This window comes from Bubalus kerabau, chromosome 4 (genome assembly GCF_029407905.1).
Source record: "Bubalus kerabau isolate K-KA32 ecotype Philippines breed swamp buffalo chromosome 4, PCC_UOA_SB_1v2, whole genome shotgun sequence".
NCBI classification, from domain to species: domain Eukaryota; kingdom Metazoa; phylum Chordata; class Mammalia; order Artiodactyla; family Bovidae; genus Bubalus; species Bubalus kerabau.
In genome coordinates, this window is record NC_073627.1 from 55393878 (window position 1) to 55417117 (window position 23240).

Below are 23240 nucleotides of genomic sequence, written 5' to 3' on the forward strand. Positions count from 1 at the left end.
GACCAGTGGCTCACACTGTAAGCATGCGCCTGAATCACCTGAAGGGGATGTTAAACCTAAGATTCAGTAGCTCTTGGATGGCTGAGATTCTCAGAGAATTAGCATTTCTAACAACTTTTCAGGCGATGCTAATGCTGCTTATCTGGGGCCACCGTTTGAGAATGACTGACTTTCACTGCTCTTGTTAGCATGATGGACAGTTTCTTTCTCACATTATCAAGACCATTGGTTTGATAGCTTACTTTAAAAAAATTAATTGATCTTGGACAACAAGATAGGTGGGAAAAGGTTTGTATACTACACTGGAAACAAACCCTATAAATTTGTCATTTATTTTACCAACCATATCCCAAGGTCGACTCCCCATGTATATCCAATTCTATTGCACCATCTATAAAACTTATACATTATGTATAAGGAATTGTATATATATTCCTTATACATTATAATGAACTGTTTAGCTAATTTTTATTATCTTGGTGTAGAATAAAAACTGAGTTCTTAGATACAGTTTTATGTTTTACATGAGATTTCCAGCATGATCTGAATTCTTTTGTTGCAAATATTTATACTTAGCAAACCACAATCCCTCTGGTTTATTTTTTAAAGTATAACAAATTGTGGCTTTTAAGTACAAGAGATTCTAAAAACACTAGTTCTTCCAATGTTTAGAGTTTCAGTTCATTTTAAACTCCAGTCTTTTCTTAAAATAGCCTGGGTTGATTCTGGAGAAGTGAATAGGTCTTATCAATCTCCTTTACTGTTAGATGTCCTTAACTGCAACTTTATAAAAATTAGCTAATTAAATCACCTGGATTAATTAATTATGATTCTGATTTAGTTCTCAATAAAAAAAGTCATTGTATCCTCTGTTTATATATTTCTTTTCTCAAGGCACATAGAATGATAAGTTATCTACTAAGCTACATACCAGCCTCAAAGTTGATTCCTCAGAGTAGGACTGTATATAATTTATCCATTTTAGAAAGATGATTCCAATGTTTTATTGTTTTGGAGTTACTTGGCCCACTGTGAAAATCCAATAAATGTTTAAAAATTAGTAAACAGAAACTTCAGTTAAGTAGAATCGGGGGAACAAGAGTTCTCACACCCTACTACAACCTCAGAAACCAACAGGAAAAAGGAAGACTCCCCTTCTTCCAATGCAGACAAGATTATAGTAAACACTGACAATAGATCAGTAGCCAAGTTACGTAAGAACTTCTACATTGAAAAGAAAAAGCCTGGACTTCGCTGGTGGTCTAGAGGCTAATATTCCACCCTCCCATTGCAGGGGCCTGGATTCAATTCCTAATTAGGGAACTAGATCCTACATGCTGCTACTATAGATTCTGCTCAAGGCAGTGAAGATCAAGGATGATCCCACATGTATTAACTAAGACCTGGTGCAGCCAAATAAATAAATTAAAATTTTTTAAATCTCGCCAGTTTAAAAACAAAGACTATCATGAAATACCATTTTTTATTCACTTAACTGGCAAAAATTAATAAGTCTGAGAGTATTAACTGTTTATGATGATGTGAATCAACGGGAACACTTTGGTGCTGCTGATGACTACGTAATTCAGTACAACTTGGGAAAGCAATTTTGCACTAGGAAAATCTTTGAAGATCTCATGATTCGGCAATTCCATTTCGAGGTATACAACCCAGAGCTCTGCAACATGACAGCTGGAGACAAGTAGAAGAACATCCAAAAGAGTGTTGTTTCGAGAGCAAAAACTGGGACAATCCAAATAAGCTTATTCTTACAATGGAATATTACACACACAGCAGTGCAGATGAGTGAATTACAGCCAAACAAAACAATATGGACATTTAGAGACAATGTGGAGTGAAAAAAGCAAATCCCAGAATTTCAGGTACAGTCTTATTTGTATAAAGCACAAACAAAAAAATAATATACTGATTATGTTAATATTTGATGAAATTGTTTTTATAAGCAATGGAGTGATAAACACCAAATTCAAGAACGTGGTTTCATCTGGGGAGAAGTGATGTGATGGCAAGTACCTAGAGGAAGGTATAAGTTATTAGTACCATCTGGTTCTTCAACTGAAGAGCATGTTCATATAATATAACGTTTTATAGCTTAGAAGCATTTTACACATAATCTTTTGCTTGTTATAATTCCTTATGCTGTATTAAAATATAGAGGAAAAAACTGGTTAAACATACAATTTCAAGTTTTCAAATTTAAATAGAATATAGTTATATGGTTCAACACTTTCTCACAATAAAAAAAAAGACTGGTGAGGACTCAGCCCATGAAGAACCACGGACTCTTTGATACTGCAGTCTCCCACTCTCTTTCCCTCTCTATAAAAGCAGTCTTTTTCTCTTACACTGAAGCACTTGCACAGGGCTCACTATGGGTGCAGACCCTGAATTGCAATTCTCTGCTGATCCCGAATAAACCACTTTCCTGGGTAAATATTTGGCTACCTAGGTTTTAGATCAATCTGTTAACAGAACTGAAGGTTATCCTTTTTTAAGAGTAGGAGAGAAGTAAAAGACAGGTTCAGTGCACCTCTATGCTCAATTCTGAGGATAGAAAAATAGGACAAACATTCTCCTCTCAAGAACTCACAGGTTGATGGGGGAAAACACATAAATACACTTCAGAGAGAAGATAGCTCTACTCCAGAAGAGTGTCTGGAATAATAAATGGAAATCACTCTCCTCTGTGCAGTCTCCTATTCTTAAACCTTCTCCTTTCCTCGAATCTCTAACATATTTTGTACCAAGATTTTTCATGCAACAGTCAGCATATGTAATGAACTTTTTATGTTTCTATGTTTTTCCCTCCATAATTCAACTATAGAATCCAGAGGAATGAATATGTTTCTTATAATTTATTTGTACCCTACAGTACCCATCTTTGCTGGTAGTCAATACTCAAAAAGTATTGACTGATGAGTGGGTGAACAGCTAGAGGGAATGCCTCCCCTCACTGGTGTAGGCGGTTCCTTACTGGGTGAGGTAAGAGGTTAGAGGGTGTGTGTGCTCAGATATGAGGGTAGGAGAGAGATTCTTTGGGTTAAGCAAAGGGTGATGATCTTCCATGAATGGCACTGAAAGAGTTCTTCTAAAAGAAATGAATTTTAGAAGATGTTACTGAATACAAGGATAGAAGAGAAAGGAAGATGACAAGAGAAATAGAATAGAAAAAGGAATAAAGAGGGGCGATTAAGAGGGAGGGGAAGGAAAGAAGGGGAAGGGAAAGGTTGGGGTGGGGGAAGACTGGGAACAAAGATGAAGAAGGACACAGAGGGTCAGAGATAGAGGTGACAGATGAGGGTTAAGTGGCCTCTCCACTCCCCTGCCTTGTCTCTTCTCACCACCCCCACCTGCCTCTTGCAAACTGTTGTCCATCAGATATTATTTTAGTGTCATCTTTCAGCTTTTATCTGCATCCACTGAAGTCTATCTTTTATATCACTGTCACAGAGACCTTCATAAACTTGTACCTGACCACTTTCATTCCTCATTATAATCTTTTAGTGACTATCAAGGACACACAGCTTAAAACCTAGACTCTTGTGCAGAAGCTTTTAATTTTAATTAGGTCCCATTTGTTTATTTTTGCTTTTATTTCCTTTCCTCTGGAAGGTGGGTCATAGAGGATCCTGCTGTGATGTATGTCCGAGAGTGTTTTGCCTATGTTCTCCTCTAGGAGTTTTATAGTTTCTGGTCTTATGTTTAGATCTTTAATCCATTTTGAGTTTATTTTTGTGTATGGTGTTAGAAAGTGTTCTAGTTTCATTCTTTTACAAGTGGTTGACCAGTTTTCCCAGCACCACTTGTTAAAGAGATTGTCTTTTCTGCATTGTATATTCTTGCCTCCTTTGTCAAAGATAAGGTGTCCATAGGTGCATGGATTTATCTCTGGGCTTTCTATTTTCTTCCATTGATCTATATTTCTGTCTTTGTGCCAGTACCATACTGTCTTGATGACTGTGGCTTTGTAGTAGAGCCTGAAGTCAGGCAGGTTGATTCCTCCAGTTCCATTCTTCTTTCTCAAGATAGCTTTGGCTATTCGAGGTTTTTTGTATTTCCATACAAATTGTGAAATTATTTGTTCTAGCTCTGTGAAAAATACCGTTGGTAGCTTGATAGGGATTGCATTGAATCTATAGATTACTTTGGGTAGTACACTCATTTTCACTATATTGAGTCTTCTGATCCATGAACATGGTATATTTCTCCATCTGTTAGTGTCCTCTTTGATTTCTTTCACCAGTGTTTTATAGTTTTCTATATATAGGTCTTTAGTTTCTTTAGGTAGATATATTCCTAAGTATTTTATTCTTTCTGTTGCAATGGTGAATGGAATTGTTTCCTTAATTTCTCTTTCTGTTCTCTCATTGTTAGTGTATAGGAATGCAAGGGATTTCTGTGTATTGATTTTATATCCTGCAACTTTACTATATTCATTAATTCAGTAATTTTCTGGTGGAGTCTTTAGGGTTTTCTATGTAGAGGATCATGTCATCTGCAAACAGTGAGAGTTTTACTTCTTTTCCAATTTGAATTCCTTTTATTTCTTTTTCTGCTCTGATTGCTGTGGCCAAAACTTCCAAAACTATGTGAACAGTAGTGGTGAAAATGGGCACCGTTGTCTGGTTCCTGACTTTAGGGGAAATGCTTTCAATTTTTCACCATTGAGGATAATGTTTGCTGTGGGTTTGTCATATATAGCTTTTATTATGTTGAGGTATGTTCCTTCTATTCCTGCTTTCTGGAGAGTTTTTCTTTTTTTTAATCATAAATGGATGTTGAATTTTAACAAAGGCTTTCTCTGCATCTATTGAGATAATCATATGGCTTTTATTTTTCAATTTGTTAATGTGGTGTATTACATTGATTGATTTGCAGATATTGAGGAATCCTTGCATTCCTGGGTTAAAGCCTACTTGGTCATGGTGTATAATCTTTTTAATGTGTTGTTGGATTCTGATTGCTAGAATTTTATTAAGGATTTTTGCATCTATGTTCATCAGTGATATTGGCCTGTAGTTTTCTTTTTTGTAGTCTTCTGCACAGCAAAGGAAACTATAAGCAAGGTGAAAAGACAGCCTTCAGAATGGGAGAAAATAATAGCAAATGAAGCAACTGACAAACAACTAATTTCAAAAATATACAAGCAACTCCTGCAGCTCAATTCCAGAAAAATAAATGACCCAGTCAAAAAGTGGGCCAAAGAACTAAATAGACATTTCTCCAAAGAAGACATACAGATGGCTAACAAACACATGAAAAGATGCTCAACATCACTCATTATCAGAGAAATGCAAATCAAAACCACAATGAGGTACCATTTCACGCCAGTCAGAATGGCTGTGATCCAAATGTCTACAAGCAATAAATGCTGGAGAGGGTGTGGAGAAAAGGGAACCCTCTTACACTGTTGGTGGGAATGCAAACTAGTACAGCCACTATGGAGAACAGTGTGGAGATTCCTTAAAAAACTGGAAATAGAACTGCCTTATGACACAGCAATCCCACTGCTGGGCATACACACTGAGGAAACCAGAATTGAAAGAGACACGTGTACCCCAATGTTCATCGCAGCACTGTTTATAATAGCCAGGACATGGAAGCAACCTAGATGTCCATCAGCAGATGAATGGATAAGAAAGCTGTGGTACATATACACAATGGAGTATTACTCAGCCATTAAAAAGAATACATTTGAATCAGTTCTAATGAGGTGGATGAAACTGGAGCCTATTATACAGAGTGAAGTAAGCCAGAAAGAAAAACACCAATACAGTATACTAACACATATATATGGAATTTAGAAAGATGGTAGCGATAACCCTGTATGTGAGACAGCAAAAGAGACAAAGATGTGTAGAACACTCTTTTGGACTCTGTGGGAGGGGTGGGATGATTTGGAAGAATGGCACTGAAACATGTATAATATCATATATGAAATGAATCACCAGTCCAAGTTCAAAGCATGATACTTGTTGCTTGGGGCTGGTGCACTGGGATGACACAGAGGGATGGTATGGGGAGGGTGGATGGAGGGGCCTTCGGGATGGGGAACACCTGTATACCTGTGGCGGATTCATGTTGATGTATGGCAAAACCAATACAATATTGTAAAGTAATTAACCTCCAATTAAAATAAATAAATTTATATTTTTAAAAAACCTAGACTCTTAGAAGAGATCTAACATTTGTTGTGGGTTAATTCAGGATTCAAAAACACGCTTAAATATGTACATGTAACTCTCAGTATGTCACACCAAGATCAAAATGTAGGCTCCATCTACTTTTCTCATCAGTATCCCTGTTACCCAGGAAGTGATTGCTAGTTAGGAATCCATTGTGTCTCACATATGCCCTATGCATGGTTATTTATGTAGCTTTGGGAATGCATTCTGTTTCCTAAAATACCTTCTACTACCTGTTCAACCTTGAAGTCCTCAAATATCACCTTTTCTGTAACTCCTTCTCCATTAATCACATGCAGAATTAATTCATTTTTCTGGGTTCCAATAACATTTTGCAAGTACCTTTGTTACAGCCTTTATCATATTTTTCCTGTTGTTTCACTTAACTAGATTATAAATTCAATAATTTAGTAGCCCCAGCACCTATAATAGCAACTCTGATTTAGCACTTGCTCAAATATGTTGCTATCTCAATGTATTGGTAGATAATTATGTGATCTTGTTCAACGTGACCACGTGGGAAATTGTGGGGTGTATCACCTTATACTTTGTTCTCAACATCTTCCCTCTAAACCACAAGACCAAGTGTTTCTTGGTGGTTGAAAGCCTGGTTTTCACTTGTCACTTGAGGAATTGGCTTTGAATGCCTTGTATCCTCTGCATTACACTTGAGGTTATCCTCAGACTTTAGACTGACTAGCATGGAGTCCATATCACTTGTTTATTCTCTATACTCTCCAACAAGTTTCTGGATGCTTCTTACAGCTGCTCTATATGCAGGTGAGAAAATCCTAGTTTCACACCTTCCTTCAGCCCAGAATGGGAAAGAGTCTTCAGGTCATCCGTCTTCTTAGAGATCCTTTATCTGCAGGATCAGTTTCCCAGCCAGTGCCCACACATCACCCATACAACAAGGAGAGTGACCCTAGGAGACAAGAGTATATCCTTCAGGAAAAACTACTGGACTCCCTCAGGAAGCAGGACAAGGTCCCTGCCCTCTCTAGCCTGGGTTCCCCGACCACCCACAACATTGTCCTCAGAGCCATATCACCCAAAGTATATAAAGATTTGGTCGCTAAAGTAGAATATCCTGCAGAATATCCAAGAAGTATTTGGTCAAGAAAGACCCAATCCAAAGTGCAGGTAAATATGTACTTTGATGACAGAAAATATTTAGAAACTTAACAAATGATATCACTTCTGAAATACCACAGTAGGGAATGAGGCAGAGAGCAGGGAGGAGAACAAATGCAATTGTTTCAGATTTGACATAGAAGTGTTGACCATTCATCAGAGATATTCACCCATAGAAGAGGAACTCTCTAAGTTTTCCCTTGTGATGGCAAGACACTCTGAGTTTCAAATCCCACCCATATCTCCTCCCTCAAAACCTGGGGCCAGAGGAACCATCTCCCGGCCAAGCTCTGCCCCTCACTTGCTGTTCATCACTGAGCAAGTCAATTCTCTCTGAGTTTTCTCATTTGTAAAACTGTATAATACTACCATATCTTCTGTCAGTTTTGTAAGAATGAGAGAGAAGTCTGAAAGTATAACAAAATAGCTGACACAGGAAAATGTCTGTAGAAATATTACTTTAATTTCAATTGTCACACTCCATATTTTCCACCTCTCACATGGAAAATAAAGGTTCAGTGAGAAGATTTGTCATTTAAAATCAACCTATTTTAAGTTCACTCCCTACTGGAAATCACTAGGCGCTTGCCTAATCTCTTCACTGCTGCCTGCATCTCCTGGTTCCTCAGGGTGTAGATCATTGGGTTGAGCATGGGGGTCATAACTGTTTGACTGATGGACACAGCTTTGTCCATGGGGAAAGAGGTAAAGGGCCGGGCATAAATATAGATACAAGGAATGAAGACCATAGACACGACAATGATGTGGATGGTGCAGGTGGAAGCTGCCTTCCTCCTTGCATGCCCAGAGAGGGACTTTAACATCACCAGAATGACTGTGTAAGAGATCAGAAGGAGGAGGAACCAGATAAGGACCAGCATCCCACTGTTGGAGATCATAAGGAACTCCAGGAGGGAGGTGTCTGTACAGGCAAGCCTCAGTACTTGTGGAACATCACAGTAGAAGTTATCTAGGATGTTGGGTCCACAGAAAGGCAATGGGAGCATCAGAATCAGCTGGACAATGGAGTGGACAAAGCCTCCTACCCAGGCAGCCACCACCAGCCCCACACACACTCGAGTGTTCATGATGGTGACATAGTGGAAGGGCCGGGAGATGGCTATGTAACGGTCATAAGCCATCACTGAGAGGAAGAGGAGAGTCCCACCTCCCAGAAAGTGGAAGAAGAAGATCTGGGCCATGCAGCCCTGGTAGGAGATTGTTTTCTTCTCAGCAAGGAAGTCCACCAGCATCTTTGGGGCAGTGACTGAGGAGAAGCAGACATCTATGACAGCCAGGTTTCTCAGCAGGAAATACATGGGTGTGTGGAGCCTGGAATCAGAGGTCACTGTGAACATGATGAGGAGGTTTCCCATGACAGTGATTGTGTAGACAAACAGGAACACCAGAAACAAAAAAAGCTGGAGCTTCTGATTCTTTGAGAACCCTAGGAAGACAAATTCTGATACCCATGTGAGGTTCCCTGAATCCATGATGTCTTCTCCATACACCTAAGGAAAACACACCAGAGATAGGCATGAAGTTGTTGCTTGCCCTCTTCGTTCTCAAGGGCTCAATTCAGTTGTCCAAGTCAATATAATGGACATTCTTATGTACAGAGCACAATACCAAGTGCTGACTGAATGACCTTGTCTCTGGAAAGTTTACTAGTTGGTGCTGGAAAAAACATACGTAGATATCTTAAAGCCATCCAGACGCATGCCACCTGCCCTTCCAAGATTCAGTGTAATCTAGCTGGGAAGATACTTAGAGTCAAACCAAACAGAATCAAATTTGAGAACTTCTATTTCTTTGAGATTTGACCTTGAGTAAGTTATTTAATGTGAGTCTCAGTTTCCACATCTGAAAGAAATATGTTTTCTTTATAGAAATTGGCTAAGGGATTAAATAAAATGACACATAAGCTTCCCAGGGTACTATTTAGAATAATAAATATTAATCACTCTCCTCTGTGTAGTCTTCTACTCTACTCCAGTCTCTACTACATTTTTACACCAATCGTTTTTCCTTTATAAATATTAATTTATTTTAAAAACCTATTATGTTTTATACAACTTAAAGGTTATTTTTCAATTAGAGTTATTAGAAAGCATGAATATTGTATCAATCATTTTTCATGCAACAGTGAAAGCAACAGAATGTTTATGAAGTTCTCATGTGCCTATGTTTTCCCTTCTGAATTTAATCATAATGTGCTGGACACATAGGCCTTGATTTCCCAATTTATCTGTCCCCTTCAGTACCCATCTTTGCTTATGGTTGGTAATTAAAAAGTGCGTGTGTGTGTGTGCGTGTGCTATGTCACTTCAGTCATGTCCAGCTCTTTGTAACCCCATGGACTGTAGCCCCCCAGGCTCCTCTGTCCATGGGATTTTCCAGACAAGAAAACTAGAGTAGGTTGCCATTTTCTACTCCATGGGATGGGATCTTCCCAACCCAGGGGTCTCCTGTGACTCCTGCATTGGTAGGCAGATTCTTTACCAGTGCGCCACCTGGGAGAGAGATCCAGTTTTAGCTGAACTCGTTAAGGATTTTTTGCTGTTTATGGGGCTAATCCTCAAAGCAGAGAATGTCCTAAATATTCCAATTTAGGTGGTGTTAACTGGGGTTAACTGCCACGTGTTTTAAAAGTTATTGGGGTTCAGGACATGTGAGGGAGTCTCTGGGTACAGCTGCCCATCTGGGACATTCCATTTCTTTCCAACCTCCAGGGTAGGTGACCCTTACTGAATGAGGCTCCTCAGATTATTTGTGGGAAAATGGCAAAGGGGTAAGTATTTCATTAGTTAAGAAATAGATAAATACATTGCTTGAAGGGGACTTAGAACTCTTCTGAAATGAGAGCAATTTCAGAAGGTGGTATTGATCCAAGGGTAGAAGAAAAAAAAAATGTTGAAGTAAAAGAAAGTGAAATAAATGAAGAATTCGAAGGAGAAAATTTATCATAAGGAAGGAAGCTGTGGGAATAGAATGGTGAAGGAAGAAGACATGGAAAGGTGGTGTGGCAGGGGAGGGAGTGGGAATAAAAATGAAGAAGGACTCTGAGGGTGAGAGACAGAGGCAAAAGGTGAGGGCTAAGTGCCCTCCCTACTCCTTTGGCTTCCTCTCAATCTCTTCCCACTCTCACCTGACTTCCTGAAATCCATTACCTCTCAGGGATCACTCCCTTTTTAATTTTCCCTTTCATCTTTCATTCCAGTACACCTTCTATACAGCTGTCCATGAGACCTTTCAGAAGGTCTCTGATCATGTTCCCCTCTCACATCGATTCTTGTAGTGATTCCACCAGAGCCCCTTAGGAGACACATATAATACTTTGTGGATCAAGTCAGGGTAGAAACATATACATGTGCACACAATTCAGCATGTCACACAGGGCTCTAAATGTAAGTTCCATCTGCCTTTCTAATTAGTACCTCCACCTCTGGTGAACCACTAGCTGTTTAATGGAAAATAGTCTTAAAGAAGCTGTGTATTTATTTCCATTTTTGTTTCCTGCAATTCTCTTCATCATCTTCTCAACCATAGAAAAAGTCAATGTGAACATCACCTTTTTCGTCACTCTTCTCATTATTTCTCCCATGCAGAACAAATTCTTCATTTTTCAGTGTTCTTAAACATAAAAAATGGGGCTTCCCTTGTGGCTCAGATGATAAAGAATTAGCCTGCAATGAGGGAAACTGCAGTTCCATCGCTGGGTCAGGAAGATCCCCTGGAGAAGGGAATGGCAACCCACTCCAGTATTTTTGCCTGGAGAATTTCATGGACAGAGGACCTTGGCAGGCTACAATCCATGAGATCATAAAGGTTCAGACACAGCTGAGTGAATAACAGACACACACACAACATACACATACAAACATTGAAAACAAACCTCTGTTACAGGTTTATTATCATTCATTTTTTTAAACTTCTTCCCTCAACCAACCACATCATAATTTCAATATCTTGGTAACCCCAGAACTTGGAACAGCAACTCTGATACACCTTATGCTCAGTGAATATTGTCAAATTAATGTATTAAGTAGGTAATTAATTATGTGGAGATTTTAAAAGTGATTTTACTTATCTTCTGTTCCCTGTCTCATAAGGCCAGATCTATATTTGGTTGCTAAAAGTACTGGATTTTACATGCAACCTGAAGCAGCTGTTTTAACAGCATATACCACCCTCAGATTTCTTCCCAAAGCTCTTCTCCAACATTACACTTAGTACCATCAAATGTAGGTCACTTGTTTATTCTCCCCACCCTCCAACAAGTGTCTCTAAGAACCTAACTATCATTGACCTATCTGAGGGTGTGGAAACCCTCAGGCTCTCACCTTTCCTCAGTCCTGGATGGGAGAAGAGAGTTCATGTCTTATACTTTCTGGGCGACCATCTCCATACAGCCTCACAGCTTCCTCGTCTCTGGCATCACTGACACACATGAGTCATGACCCTGGGGAAGAGTGCATATTCTCAGGGAGAAATTATTGGACTGAGTTCAGGAAGCAGAGTTGAAACAATTCCCACTAGGGTAAGGGAACAATGGGAGTTGTTAAAAAAAAGCTTCTAAGTCTCTCAAAAACACTATTTAAGAGGCTTACCTTGAGGACAAAAAAAAAAAAAAAAAAAGAAAGAAAACAAAACAAGAATCAAATACATACACACACAACCTAAACAAGAGAAAAGTCAAAAAAGGACACTGAAAATTAGAGATTCATGACATGTAAGATTAGGAGATCAAGATTAGAAAAATCAGATTCTTTTAAAGTTTCCAGGATTTTTGGAAGGACCCATTTCAGAGACTATAAGCATGCACCTGGATCACCTGAAGGGGATGCTAAACCTAAGATTCAGTAGATCTTGGATGGCTGAGATCTACAGAGAATTAGCATTTCTAACAACTTTTCAGGTGATGTTAATGCTACTTATCTGGGGCCACAGTTTGAGAATGACTGAGTTTCACTGCTCTTGTCAGTATGATGGACAGTTTCTTTCTCACATTATCAAGACCATTGGTTTGATAGCTTACTTAAATTAATTGGCTGTATTCTAGAAGATGACAGAGGAATAGGACGGGGAGACCACTTTCTCCCCCACAAATTCATCGAAAGATCATTTGAACGCTGAGCAAATTCCACAAAACAACTTCTGAATGCTGGCGGAGGACACCAGGCACCCAGAAAGGCAGCCCATTGTCTTCGAAAGGAGGTAGGGCAAAATACAAAAGATAAAAAGAGAGACAAAAGACTTAGGGATAGAGACCCATCCTGGGGAGGGAGTTATGAAGGAGGAGAAGTTTCCAAACACCAGAAAACCCTCTCACCGGCGGGTCTCTAGGGAGTTTTGGAATCTCGAAAGGCAACATAACCGGGAGGGGAAAAAAAAAAAAAAAAGAAGAAGAACCCACAGATTACACACCTAGCCATGACTTCCAACCAAGTCTGTGCCTTTGTGGAGTACCCGAGACCCTGAACCTGAGCAGCTTAGACCTGGGAAGTGCACGCAACCCAGGGCCTACTTTAGACAGTTCCCCTGCAGAACAACCTGGAGCCTGAGCAGTGTAGACCGGCAAAGCACACATGCCAGGAGTGGGGGCAAACCCAATGTGGCCCAGACACTGCGAGCACTCCCCACACACATCAGTGATATTTCTTTGCAGTGTTTCTCCCTCCCCACAGCACAACTGAACAATTGAGCCTAAATAAGTGACCACCTTTGCCTCCTTGTGTCAGGGCGGAAATTAGACACTGAAGAGACTTGCAAACAGAGGGAGCCAATATAAACAAAGAGGGAATGGCACTGGAAGTGACAGGTGCAACAGATTAAAACCCATTAGTGACTACATTGGAAGGGGCCTATTGACCTTGAGAAGAAGTATAAGCTGGAACAAGGAACTATCTGAAACTGAACTGACCCTACACTGCCCTCAACAGCTCCAGAGAAATTCCTAGATATATTTTACTGTTATCATTTTGTAATTTTAAAATTCTTTACTACTCCTTTAATTTTCATTTTTATAACCTACTATTACCTTGCAAAAAAAGACCCTATTTTTAAACTAAATTTCATATATATATATATTTATGATTTTTGTGATTTTGTTTTTTTAATACTGTATTTTTGAGAGTCTAACCTCTACTCTAGATTTTTAATCTTTGCTTTTTCATATTTGTTATCAATTTTGTACCTTTAAGAACCAAATCTTCAGAACCCATTTTTACTTAGGAGTGTGATTACTGTCTTGATTGCTCTCTTCCCCTTTTGACTCTCCTTTTTCTCCACCAGGTCGCTTCTCTTTCCTCTCTCCCTCTTCTCTTCTCTACCCAACTCTGTGAATCTCCTTGTGTGTTCCTGGCTATGGAGAACTTAGGGAACTGATTACTGGTTGGATCTGTCTCTCTCCTTTTGATTCCCCCTTTTCTCCTCCTGGTCACCTCTATCTCCCTCCTTTCTCTTCTCTTCTCCATGTAACTCTGTGAACCTCTCCAGGTGTCCCTCACTGTGGAGAAGCTTTTCACCATTAACCTAGATGTTTTATCATCAGTGCTGTGTGGATGGGGAAGTATTGAGACTACTGTAAGAATAAGACTGAAAGCCAGAGGCAGGAAACTTAAATCCAAAACTTGAGAACTCCAGAAAACTCCTGAATCCAGAGAACATTAATCGACAAGAGCTCATCCAAAAACTTCCATACCTACAATGAAACCAAGCTCCACCCAAGAGCAAACAAGTTTCTGAGCAAGACATACCAAGATTATTCTCCAACAACACAGGAATATAACTCTGAGCATTAAAATACAGGTGGCCAAAAGTCACACCAAACCCAGAGACATCTCAAAACTCACTACTGGACACTTCATTGAACTCCAGAGAGAGGACATCCAACTCCACTCACCAGAACACCAATGCAAGCTTCCCAAACCAGAAAACCTTGACAAGTCAATCGTCCAATCCCACCCACAGCGAGGAACCTCCACAATAAAGAGGAGCCACAAACTGCCAGCATACAGAAAGGCCACCCCAAACACAGCAACCTAAACAAGATGAAAAGGCAGAGATATATTCAGCAGGTAAAGGAACATGATAAAAGCCCACCAAACCAAACAAAAGAAGAGGAGATAGGGAGTCTACCTGAAAAAGAATTCAGAATAATGATAGTAAATATGATCCAAAATATTGAAAACAAAATGGAGTTACAGATAAATAGACTGGAGACAGGATTGAAAAGATGCAAGAAATGTTTAACAAGGACCTAGAAGAAATAAAAAAGAGTCAATCAATAATGAATAACACAATAACTGAGATAAAAAACACTCTGGAGGGAAACAACAGTAGAATAACCGAGGCAAAAGATAGGATAAGTGAGGTATAAATAAATGAAGCAGAGAAGAAAAAAGAAAAAAGAATTAAAAGAAACGAAGACAACCTCAGAGACCTCTAGGACAATGTCGAATGCCCCAACTTTTGAATCATAGGAATCCCAGAGAAGAAGACAAAAAGAAAGGCCTTGAGAAAATACTTGATGAGATAATAGTTGAAAACTTCCCTAAAATGGGGAAGGAAATAGCCACCCAAGTCCAAGAAAACCAGCGAGTTCCAAACAGGAATAACCCAAGGCAAAACATCCCAAGACACATATTAATCAAATTAACAAAGATCAAACACAAAGAACAAATATTAAAAGCAGCAAGGGAAAGACAACAAATAACACACAAGGGGATTCCCTTAAGGATAACAGCTGATCTTTTGATAGAAACTCTTCAGGCCAGAAGGGAATGTCAGGACATACTTAGTGTGTCCTGAAGAAAAACCTACAACCCAGATTACTGTACCCAGCAAGGATATCATTAAAATATTAAGGAGAAATCAAAAGCTTTACAGACAAGCAAAAGCTGAGAGAATTCAGCACCACAAAAGCAGCTCTCCAACAAATGCTAATGGATCTTCTCTAGACAGGAAACACAGAAAGGTGTATACACTCAAGTCCAAAACAACAAAGTAAATGGCAATGGGGTCATATTTATCAATAATTACCTTAAATGTAAATGGGTTGAATGCCCCAACCAAAAGACAAAGACTGGCTGAATGGATACAAAAACAAGACCCTTATATATGCTGTCTACAAGAGACCCACCTCAAAACAAGGGACACATACAGACTGAAAGTGAAGGGCTGGAAAAAGATATTCCATGCAAATAGAGATCAAAATAAAGCAGGAGTAGCAATACTCATATCAGATAAAATAGACTTTAAAACAAAGTCTGTGAAAAGAGACAAAGTAGGACAATACATAATGATCAAAGGATCAATCCAAGAAGAAGATATAACGATTATAAATATATTTGCACCCAACATAGGAGCACTGCAATATGTGAGACAAATGCTAACAAGTATGAAAAGGGAAATTAACAATAACACAATAATAGTGGGAGACTTTATTACCCCACTCACACCTATGGATAGATCAACTAAACAGAAAATTAACTAGGAAACACAAACTTTAAATGATACAATAGACCAGTTAGATCTAATTGATATCTATAGGACATTTCACCCCAAAACAATGAATTTCACCTTTTTCTCAAGCACACATGGAACCTTCTCCAGGATAGATCACATTTTGGGCCATAAATCTACCCTTGGTAAATTTTTTAAAAATTGAAATCATTCCAAGCATCTTTTCTGACCACAGTGCAGTAAGATTAGATCTCAATTACAGGAGAAAAACTCATTCTAGGAGGCCACCATCACCCTAATACCAAAACCAGCCAAAGATGCCACAAAAAAGTAAACTACAAAAAAGAAAACAGACCAATATCACTGATGAACATAGATGCAAAAATCCTTAACAAAATTCTAGCAAACAGAATCCAACAACATATTAAAAAGATCATACATCATGACCAAGTGGGCTTTATCCTAGGGGTGCAAGGGTTCTTCAATATCTGCAAATCAATCAATGTAATACACCACATTAACAAATTGAAAGATAAAAGCCATATGATTATCTCAATAAATGCAGAGAAAGCCTTTGACAAAATTCAACATCCATTTATGATAAAAAAATATCCATAAAGCAAGAATAGAAGGAACATACCTCAACATAATGAAAGCCATATATGATAAACCATCAGCAAACATTATCCTCAGTGGTGAAAAATTGAAAGCATTTCCCCTAAAGTCAGGAACAAGACAATGATGCCCACTCTCACTACTACTATTCAACATAGTTTTGGAAGTTTTGGCCACAGCAATCAGAGCAGAAAACGAAATAAAAGGAATCCAGATTGGAAAAGAAGAAGTAAAACTCTCACTGTTTGAAGATGACATGATCCTCTACATAGAAAACCCTAAAGACTCTACCAGAAAATTCCTAGAAGCAATCAATGAATACAGTGAAGTTGCAGGATATAAAATTATCACACAGAAATCCCTTGCATTCCTATACACTAACAATGAGAGAACAGAAAGAGAAATTAAGGAAACAATTCCATTCACCATTGCAACAGAAAGAATAAAATACTTAGGAATATATCTACTTAAAGAAACTAAAGACCTATATATAGAAAACTATAAAACATTGATGAAAGAAAAAAAAGAGAACACAAATAGATAAAGAAATATACCATGTTCATGGATCGGAAGAATCAATATAGTGAAAATGAGTATACTACCCAAAGCAATCTATAGATTCAATGCAATCCCTATCAAGCTACCAATGGTATTTTTCAGAGAACTAGAAAAAATAATTTCACAATTTGTATGAAATTACAAAAAACCTCAAATAGCCAAAGCAATCTTGAGAAAGAAGAACGGAACTGGAGGAATCAACCTGTCTGACTTCAGGCTATACTACAAAGCAAGTCATTAAGACAGTATGGTACTGGCACAAAGACAGAAACACAGATCAATGGAACAAAATAGAAAGTGCAGAGATAAATCCACGCACCTATGATTACCTTATATTTGTCAAAGGAGGCAAGAATATACAATGGAGAAAAGACGATCTCTTTAACAAGTGGTGCTGGGAAAACGGGTCAACCACTTGTAAAAGAATGAAACTAGAACACTTTCTAACACCATACACAAAAATAAACTCAAAATTAATAAAGATCTAAATGTAAGACCAGAAACTATAAAACTCTTAGAGGAAAACATAGGCAAAACACTAACATAAATCACAGCAGGATTCTCTATGACCCACCTTCCAGAGGAAAGGAAATAAAAGCAAAAATAAACAAATGGGACCTAATTAAACTTAAAGGCCTTTGCACAATGAAGGAAACTATAAGCAAGGTGAAAAGACAGCCTTCAGAATGGGAGAAAATAATAGCAAATGAAGCAACTGACAAAGAATTAATCTCAAAAATACACAAGCAGCGCATGCAGCTCAATTCCAGAAAAATAAGCGACATAATCAAAAAGTGGGCCAAAGAACTAAATAGACATTTCTCCAAAGAAGACATACAGATGGCTAACAAACACATGAAAGATGCTCAACATCACTCATTATCAGAGAAATACAGATCAAAACCACAATGAGCTAATATCTCACACCAATTAGCATGGCTGCTATCCAACAGTCTACAAACAACAAATGCTGGAGAGGGTGTGGAGAAAAGGGAACCCTCTTACACTGTTGATGGGAATGCAAACTAGTACAAGCACTATGAAGAACAGTATGGATAGTCCTTAAAAAAACTAGAAATAGAACTGCCATACAACCAAGGAAACCAGAATTGAAAGAGACACGTGTACCCCAATGTTCATCGCAGCACTGTTTACAATAGCCAGGACATGGAAGCAACCTAGATGTCCATCAGCAGACGAATGGATAAGAAAGCTGTGGTACATATACACAATGGAATATTACTCAGCTATTAAAAAGAATGCATTTGAATCAGTTCTAATGAGGTGGATGAAACTGGAGCCTATAATACAGAGCGAAGTAAGTCAGAAAGAAAAACACCAAAACATATTTACTGCATGTATATGGAATTTAGAAAGATGGTAACGATGACCCTATATGCGAGACAGCCAAAGAGACACAGATGTAAAGAATAGACTGTTGGACTGTGGGAGAAGGTGAGAGTGGGATGATTTGAGAGAATAGCATTGAAACATGTTTATTATCATCTGTGAAATAGGTCGCCAGTCAAAGTTTGATGCATGAGGCAGGGTGCTCAGGGCTGGTGCACTGGGATGACCCTGAGGGTTGGGATAGGGAGGGAGATGGGAGGGGGGTTCAGGATGGGGAACACATGTATAGCCATAGCTGATTCATGTCTGTGTATGGAAAAAGCACTACAATATTTTAAAGTAATTCAGTTCAGTTCAGTCACTCAGTCATGTCTGACTCTTTGCGACCTCATGAATCGCAGGACACCAGGCCTCCCTGTCCATCACCAACTCCCGGAGTTCACTGAGACTCACGTCCATCGAGTCAGTGATGCCATCCAGCCATCTCATCCTCTGTCATCCCCTTCTCCTCCTGCCCCCAATCCCTCCCAGCATCAGAGTCTTTTCCAATGAGTCAACTCTTCACATGAGGTGGCCAAAGTACTGGAGTTTCAGCTTTAGCATCATTCCTTCCAAAGAAATCCCAGGGCTGATCCCCTCCAGAATGGACTGGTTGGATCTCCTTGCAGTCCAAGGGACTCTCAAGACTCTTCTCCAACACCACAGTTCAAAAGCATCAATTCTTCTGTGCTCAGCCTTCTTCACAGTCCAACTCTGACTGTGACCACAGGAAAAACCATAACCTTGACTAGATGGACCTTTGTTGGCAAAATAATGTCTCTGCTTTTGAATATGCTATCTAGGTTGGTCATAACTTTCCTTTCAAGGAGTAAGCATCTTTTAATTTCATGGCTGCCGTCACCATCTGCAGTGATTTTTGGAGCCCAGAAAAATAAAGTCTGACACTGTTTCCACTGTTTCCCCATCTATTTCCCATGAAGTGATGGGACCGGATGTCATGATCTTCGTTTTCTGAATGTTGAGCTTTAAGCCAACTTTTTCACTCTCCTCTTTCACTTTCATCAAGAGGCTTTTTAGTTCCTGTTCACTTTCTGCCATAAGGGTGGTGTCATCTGCATATCTGAGGTTATTGAGATTTCTCCTGGCAATCTTGATTCCAGTTTGTGTTTCTTCCATTCCAGCATTTCTCATGATATGTACTCTGCATATAAGTTAAATAAGCAGGGTGACAATATACAGCCTTGACGTACTCCTTTCCCTATTTGGAACCAGTCTGTTGTTCCATGTCCAGTTCTAACTGTTGCTTCCTGACCTGCATACAGATTTCTCAAGAGGCAGATCAGGTGGTCTGATATTCCCATCTCTTTCAGAATTTTCCACAGTTTATTGTGATCCACGGGCAGTTGCAACCAGCGCACTAAGCGCGGGCGGCTGTGACCGGCGCACTAACCGCGGTTGAGAGGAGCTACCCCATGTCCGAGGTCAGGGGCAGAAGCCAGGAGGACCCCATGCCTGAAGGGTGGTAGCCAAGAGGAGTTAACCCACGTCCGAAGACAGGGGCAGTGGCAGAGAGTGCCAGGCTGCGATGGCACAGGAACAGCCGAGAAAAGCTACCCAAGTCCAAGGTCAGGGACGGCGGCCGGGAGGAGCTACCCCACGTTCGAGGCCAAGGGTGGCGGCCGAGAAGAGCTACCCAAGTCCGAGGTCAGGGGCAGCGGCCAAGAGGAGCTACCCTGTGTCCAAGGTCAGGGGCAGCAGCAGGGAGGGGCAACCTCACATCCAAGGAGTGGTGGCTGTCGGGGCCCAGGAGGACCTAGATGAGCTATCCCATGTTGAAGGTCAGAAAGGGCGGCCGTGAGGAGATACCCCTCATCCAAGGTAAGGAGCAGCGGCTGCGCTTTGCTGGAGCAGCCATGAAGAGATACCCCACACCAAAGGTAAGAGAAACCCAAGTAAGACGGTAGATGTTGCCAGAGGGCATCAGAGGGCAGACACACTGAAACCATACTCACAGAAAACTAGTCAATCTAATCACACTAGGACCACAGCCTTGTCTAACTCAATGAAACTAAGCCATGCCCGTGGGGCAACCCAAGATGGGCGGGTCATGGTGGAGAGATCTGACAGAATGTGGTCCACTGGAGAAGGGAATGGCAAACAACACAAGAGAAGACTCTACACATGGACATCACCAGATGGTCAACACTGAAAAATCAGATTGATTATATTCTTTGCAGTCAAAGATGGAGAAGCTCTATACAGTCAACAAAAACAAGACCAGGAGCTGACTGTGGCTCAGATCATGAACTCCTTATTACCAAATTCAGACTGAAATTGAAGAAAGTAGGGAAAACCACTAGACCATTCAGGTATGACCTAAATCAAATCCCTTATGATTATACAATGGAAGTGAGAAATAGATTTAAGGGCCTAGATCTGATAGACAGAGTGCCTGAGGAAGTACGGACTGAGGTTCATGACATTGTACAGGAGACAGGGATCAAGACCATCCCCATGGAAAAGAAATGCAAAAAAGCAAAATGGCTGTCTGGGGAGGCCTTACAAATAGCTGTGAAAAGAAGAGAAGCGAAAAGCAAAGGAGAAAAGGAAAGATATAAGCATCTGAATGCAGAGTTCCAAAGAATAGCAAGAAGAGATAAGAAAGCCTTCCTCAGTGATCAATGCAAAGAAATAGAGGAAAACAACAGAATGGGAAAGACTAGAGATCTCTTCAACATAATTAGAGATACCAAGGGAACATTTCATGCAAAGATGGGCTCGATAAAGGGCAGAAATGGTATGGACCTAACAGAGCAGAAGATATTAAGAAGAGGTGGCAAGAATACACAGAAGAACTGTGCAAAAAAGATCTTCACGACCCAGATAATCACGATGGTGTGATCACTGACCTAGAGCCAGACATCCTGGAATGTGAAGTCAAGTGGGCCTTAGAAAGCATCACTACGAACAAAGCTAGTGGAGGTGATGGAATTCCAGTTGAGCTATTCCAAATCCTGAAAGATGATGCTTTGAAAGTGCTGCACTCAATATGCCAGCAAATTTGGACAACTCAGCAGTGGCCACAGGACTGGAAAAGGTCCGTTTTCATTCCAATCCCAAAGAAAGGCAATGCCAAAGAATGCTCAAACTACTGCACAATTGCTCATCTCACATGCTAGTAAAGTAATGCTCAAAATTCTCCAAGCCAGGCTTCAGCAATATGTGAACCGTGAACTTCCTGATGTTCAAGCTGGTTTTAGAAAAGGCAGAGGAACCAGAGATCAAATTGCCAACATCTGCTGGATCATAGAAAAAGCAAGAGAGTTCCAGAAAAACATCTGTTTCTGCTTTATTGACTATGCCAAAGCCTTTGACTGTGTGGATCACAATAAACTGTAAAGTAATTAGCCTCCAATTAAAATGAATAAATTTTAAAAATAAATAAATTTAAAATATAAATAAATAAAATAAAGAATCCTCCATCAAAATAAATAAATTTTAAAAAAATTAATTGATCTTGGACAATATGATAGGTGGGAAAGGTTTGTACACTGAAAACAAACCCTATAAATTTATCATTTATTTTACCCACCAGAACCCAAGGTTGACTCCCCATGTATATCCAATTCTATTGCACCATCTATAAAACTCTAGTACCCTTTACATATGAATTGCTACTCAATAAAGTTCTTCCTTTTATACAAGCACATGAATTGTATATACATTCCTATTATGATAAACTGTTTAGATAATTTTTATTATCTTGGTGTAGAATAAAAACTGTGAGTTCTTAGACACAGTTTTGTTTTACATGAGATTTCCAGGATGATCTGAATTCTTTTGTTACAAATATTTATACTTAGCAAAGCACAATCCCTCTGGTTTATTTTTAAAAGTATGTGAAATTGTGGCTTTTAAGTACAAGAGATTCTAAAAACTCTAGTTGCTCCATTATTTAGAGTTTCAGTTCATTTTAAACTCCAGTCTTTTCTTAAAATAGCCTGGGTTGATTCTGGAGAAGTAAATAGGTCTTATCAATCTCCTTTACAGTCAGACCTGGAGAAGGAAATGGCAACCCACTGCAGTATTCTTGCCTGGAGAATCTCTAGGACAGAAGAGTGTGGAGGGTTACAATCCATAGGCTGGCAAAGAGTCAGACACGATTGAAGTGACAGCACATTACCATCAGATGCCATTAATTGTAACTATAAAAAGTAACTAATTAAATTACCTGGATTAATTTATTATGATTCTGATTTCGTTCTCAATTAAAAAAAAAAAAAAAAGCAGGAGCGAGAACAAGATGGCATAGGAGTAGGAGAATATGGAGTATGTCTCTCTCCATAGATACATCAGGAATACACCTTCAGACACAGAAGTGCATGGAGAACACCAGCTAAGAACCGAAAGGAGTACCCAACCAGTGGAAAAGAATATATCGAACCATGCAAAACTCGATAGGAGGAAGGAACTAGGGGGGAAATCAGGAGTGTTTGTAAGACTGGACCTGCCCTTGGTGGGTGGGGGAACTGAAGCAGGGGTTCCATCCCCACATCGAGGCAATTGTCTGAGTGAGAGGAGAAACATTTAAGGCTGAAAGTGAAACAGCTGATCTGCAGTAAACTAAAGGGAATGAGAATCAGACAGTCCTTGCTGCAGTATACCCAGGACAGGGATGCAGGTCCCCTAGAAGGTGCAGTGGCTGGGAGCTGGAGTTTATGGATTGGGGAGCAATCCCAGGGTGAAGGCTGCTGTCGACTGTGGAGAGACAGATTGAGGGGATGCTGGGGAGGAGACTGTGGTGGGAAATGCCTGTGGAAGAAAGCCAGGCAGCCGCTGAAGCAAGGCAATACTGCTGAGTCACACATAGGGGTTGGAGCCATCACCATAGCCTCTCTCTCCCCAAAGGCC

The 23240-nt window shown here is 39.7% G+C and overlaps 1 protein-coding gene across 1 annotated transcript; it reads right to left on the minus strand.

The window, feature by feature from the left end:
- Window positions 1-7897: 7897 nt before the first annotated feature.
- LOC129651421 (olfactory receptor 4D1-like) lies at window positions 7898-8833 on the minus strand. Its single transcript, XM_055580149.1, has one exon. It carries the CDS (start codon window positions 8831-8833, stop codon window positions 7898-7900), a length of 936 nt encoding a protein of 311 aa, XP_055436124.1.
- Between the last annotated feature and the right edge of the window lie 14407 nt (window positions 8834-23240).

What these genes read in the sequence shown, in the direction of transcription:
- LOC129651421 (XM_055580149.1), bottom strand. Translation starts at nt 8,833, where the DNA reads ATGGATTCAGGGAACCTCACATGGGTATCAGAATTTGTCTTCCTAGGG.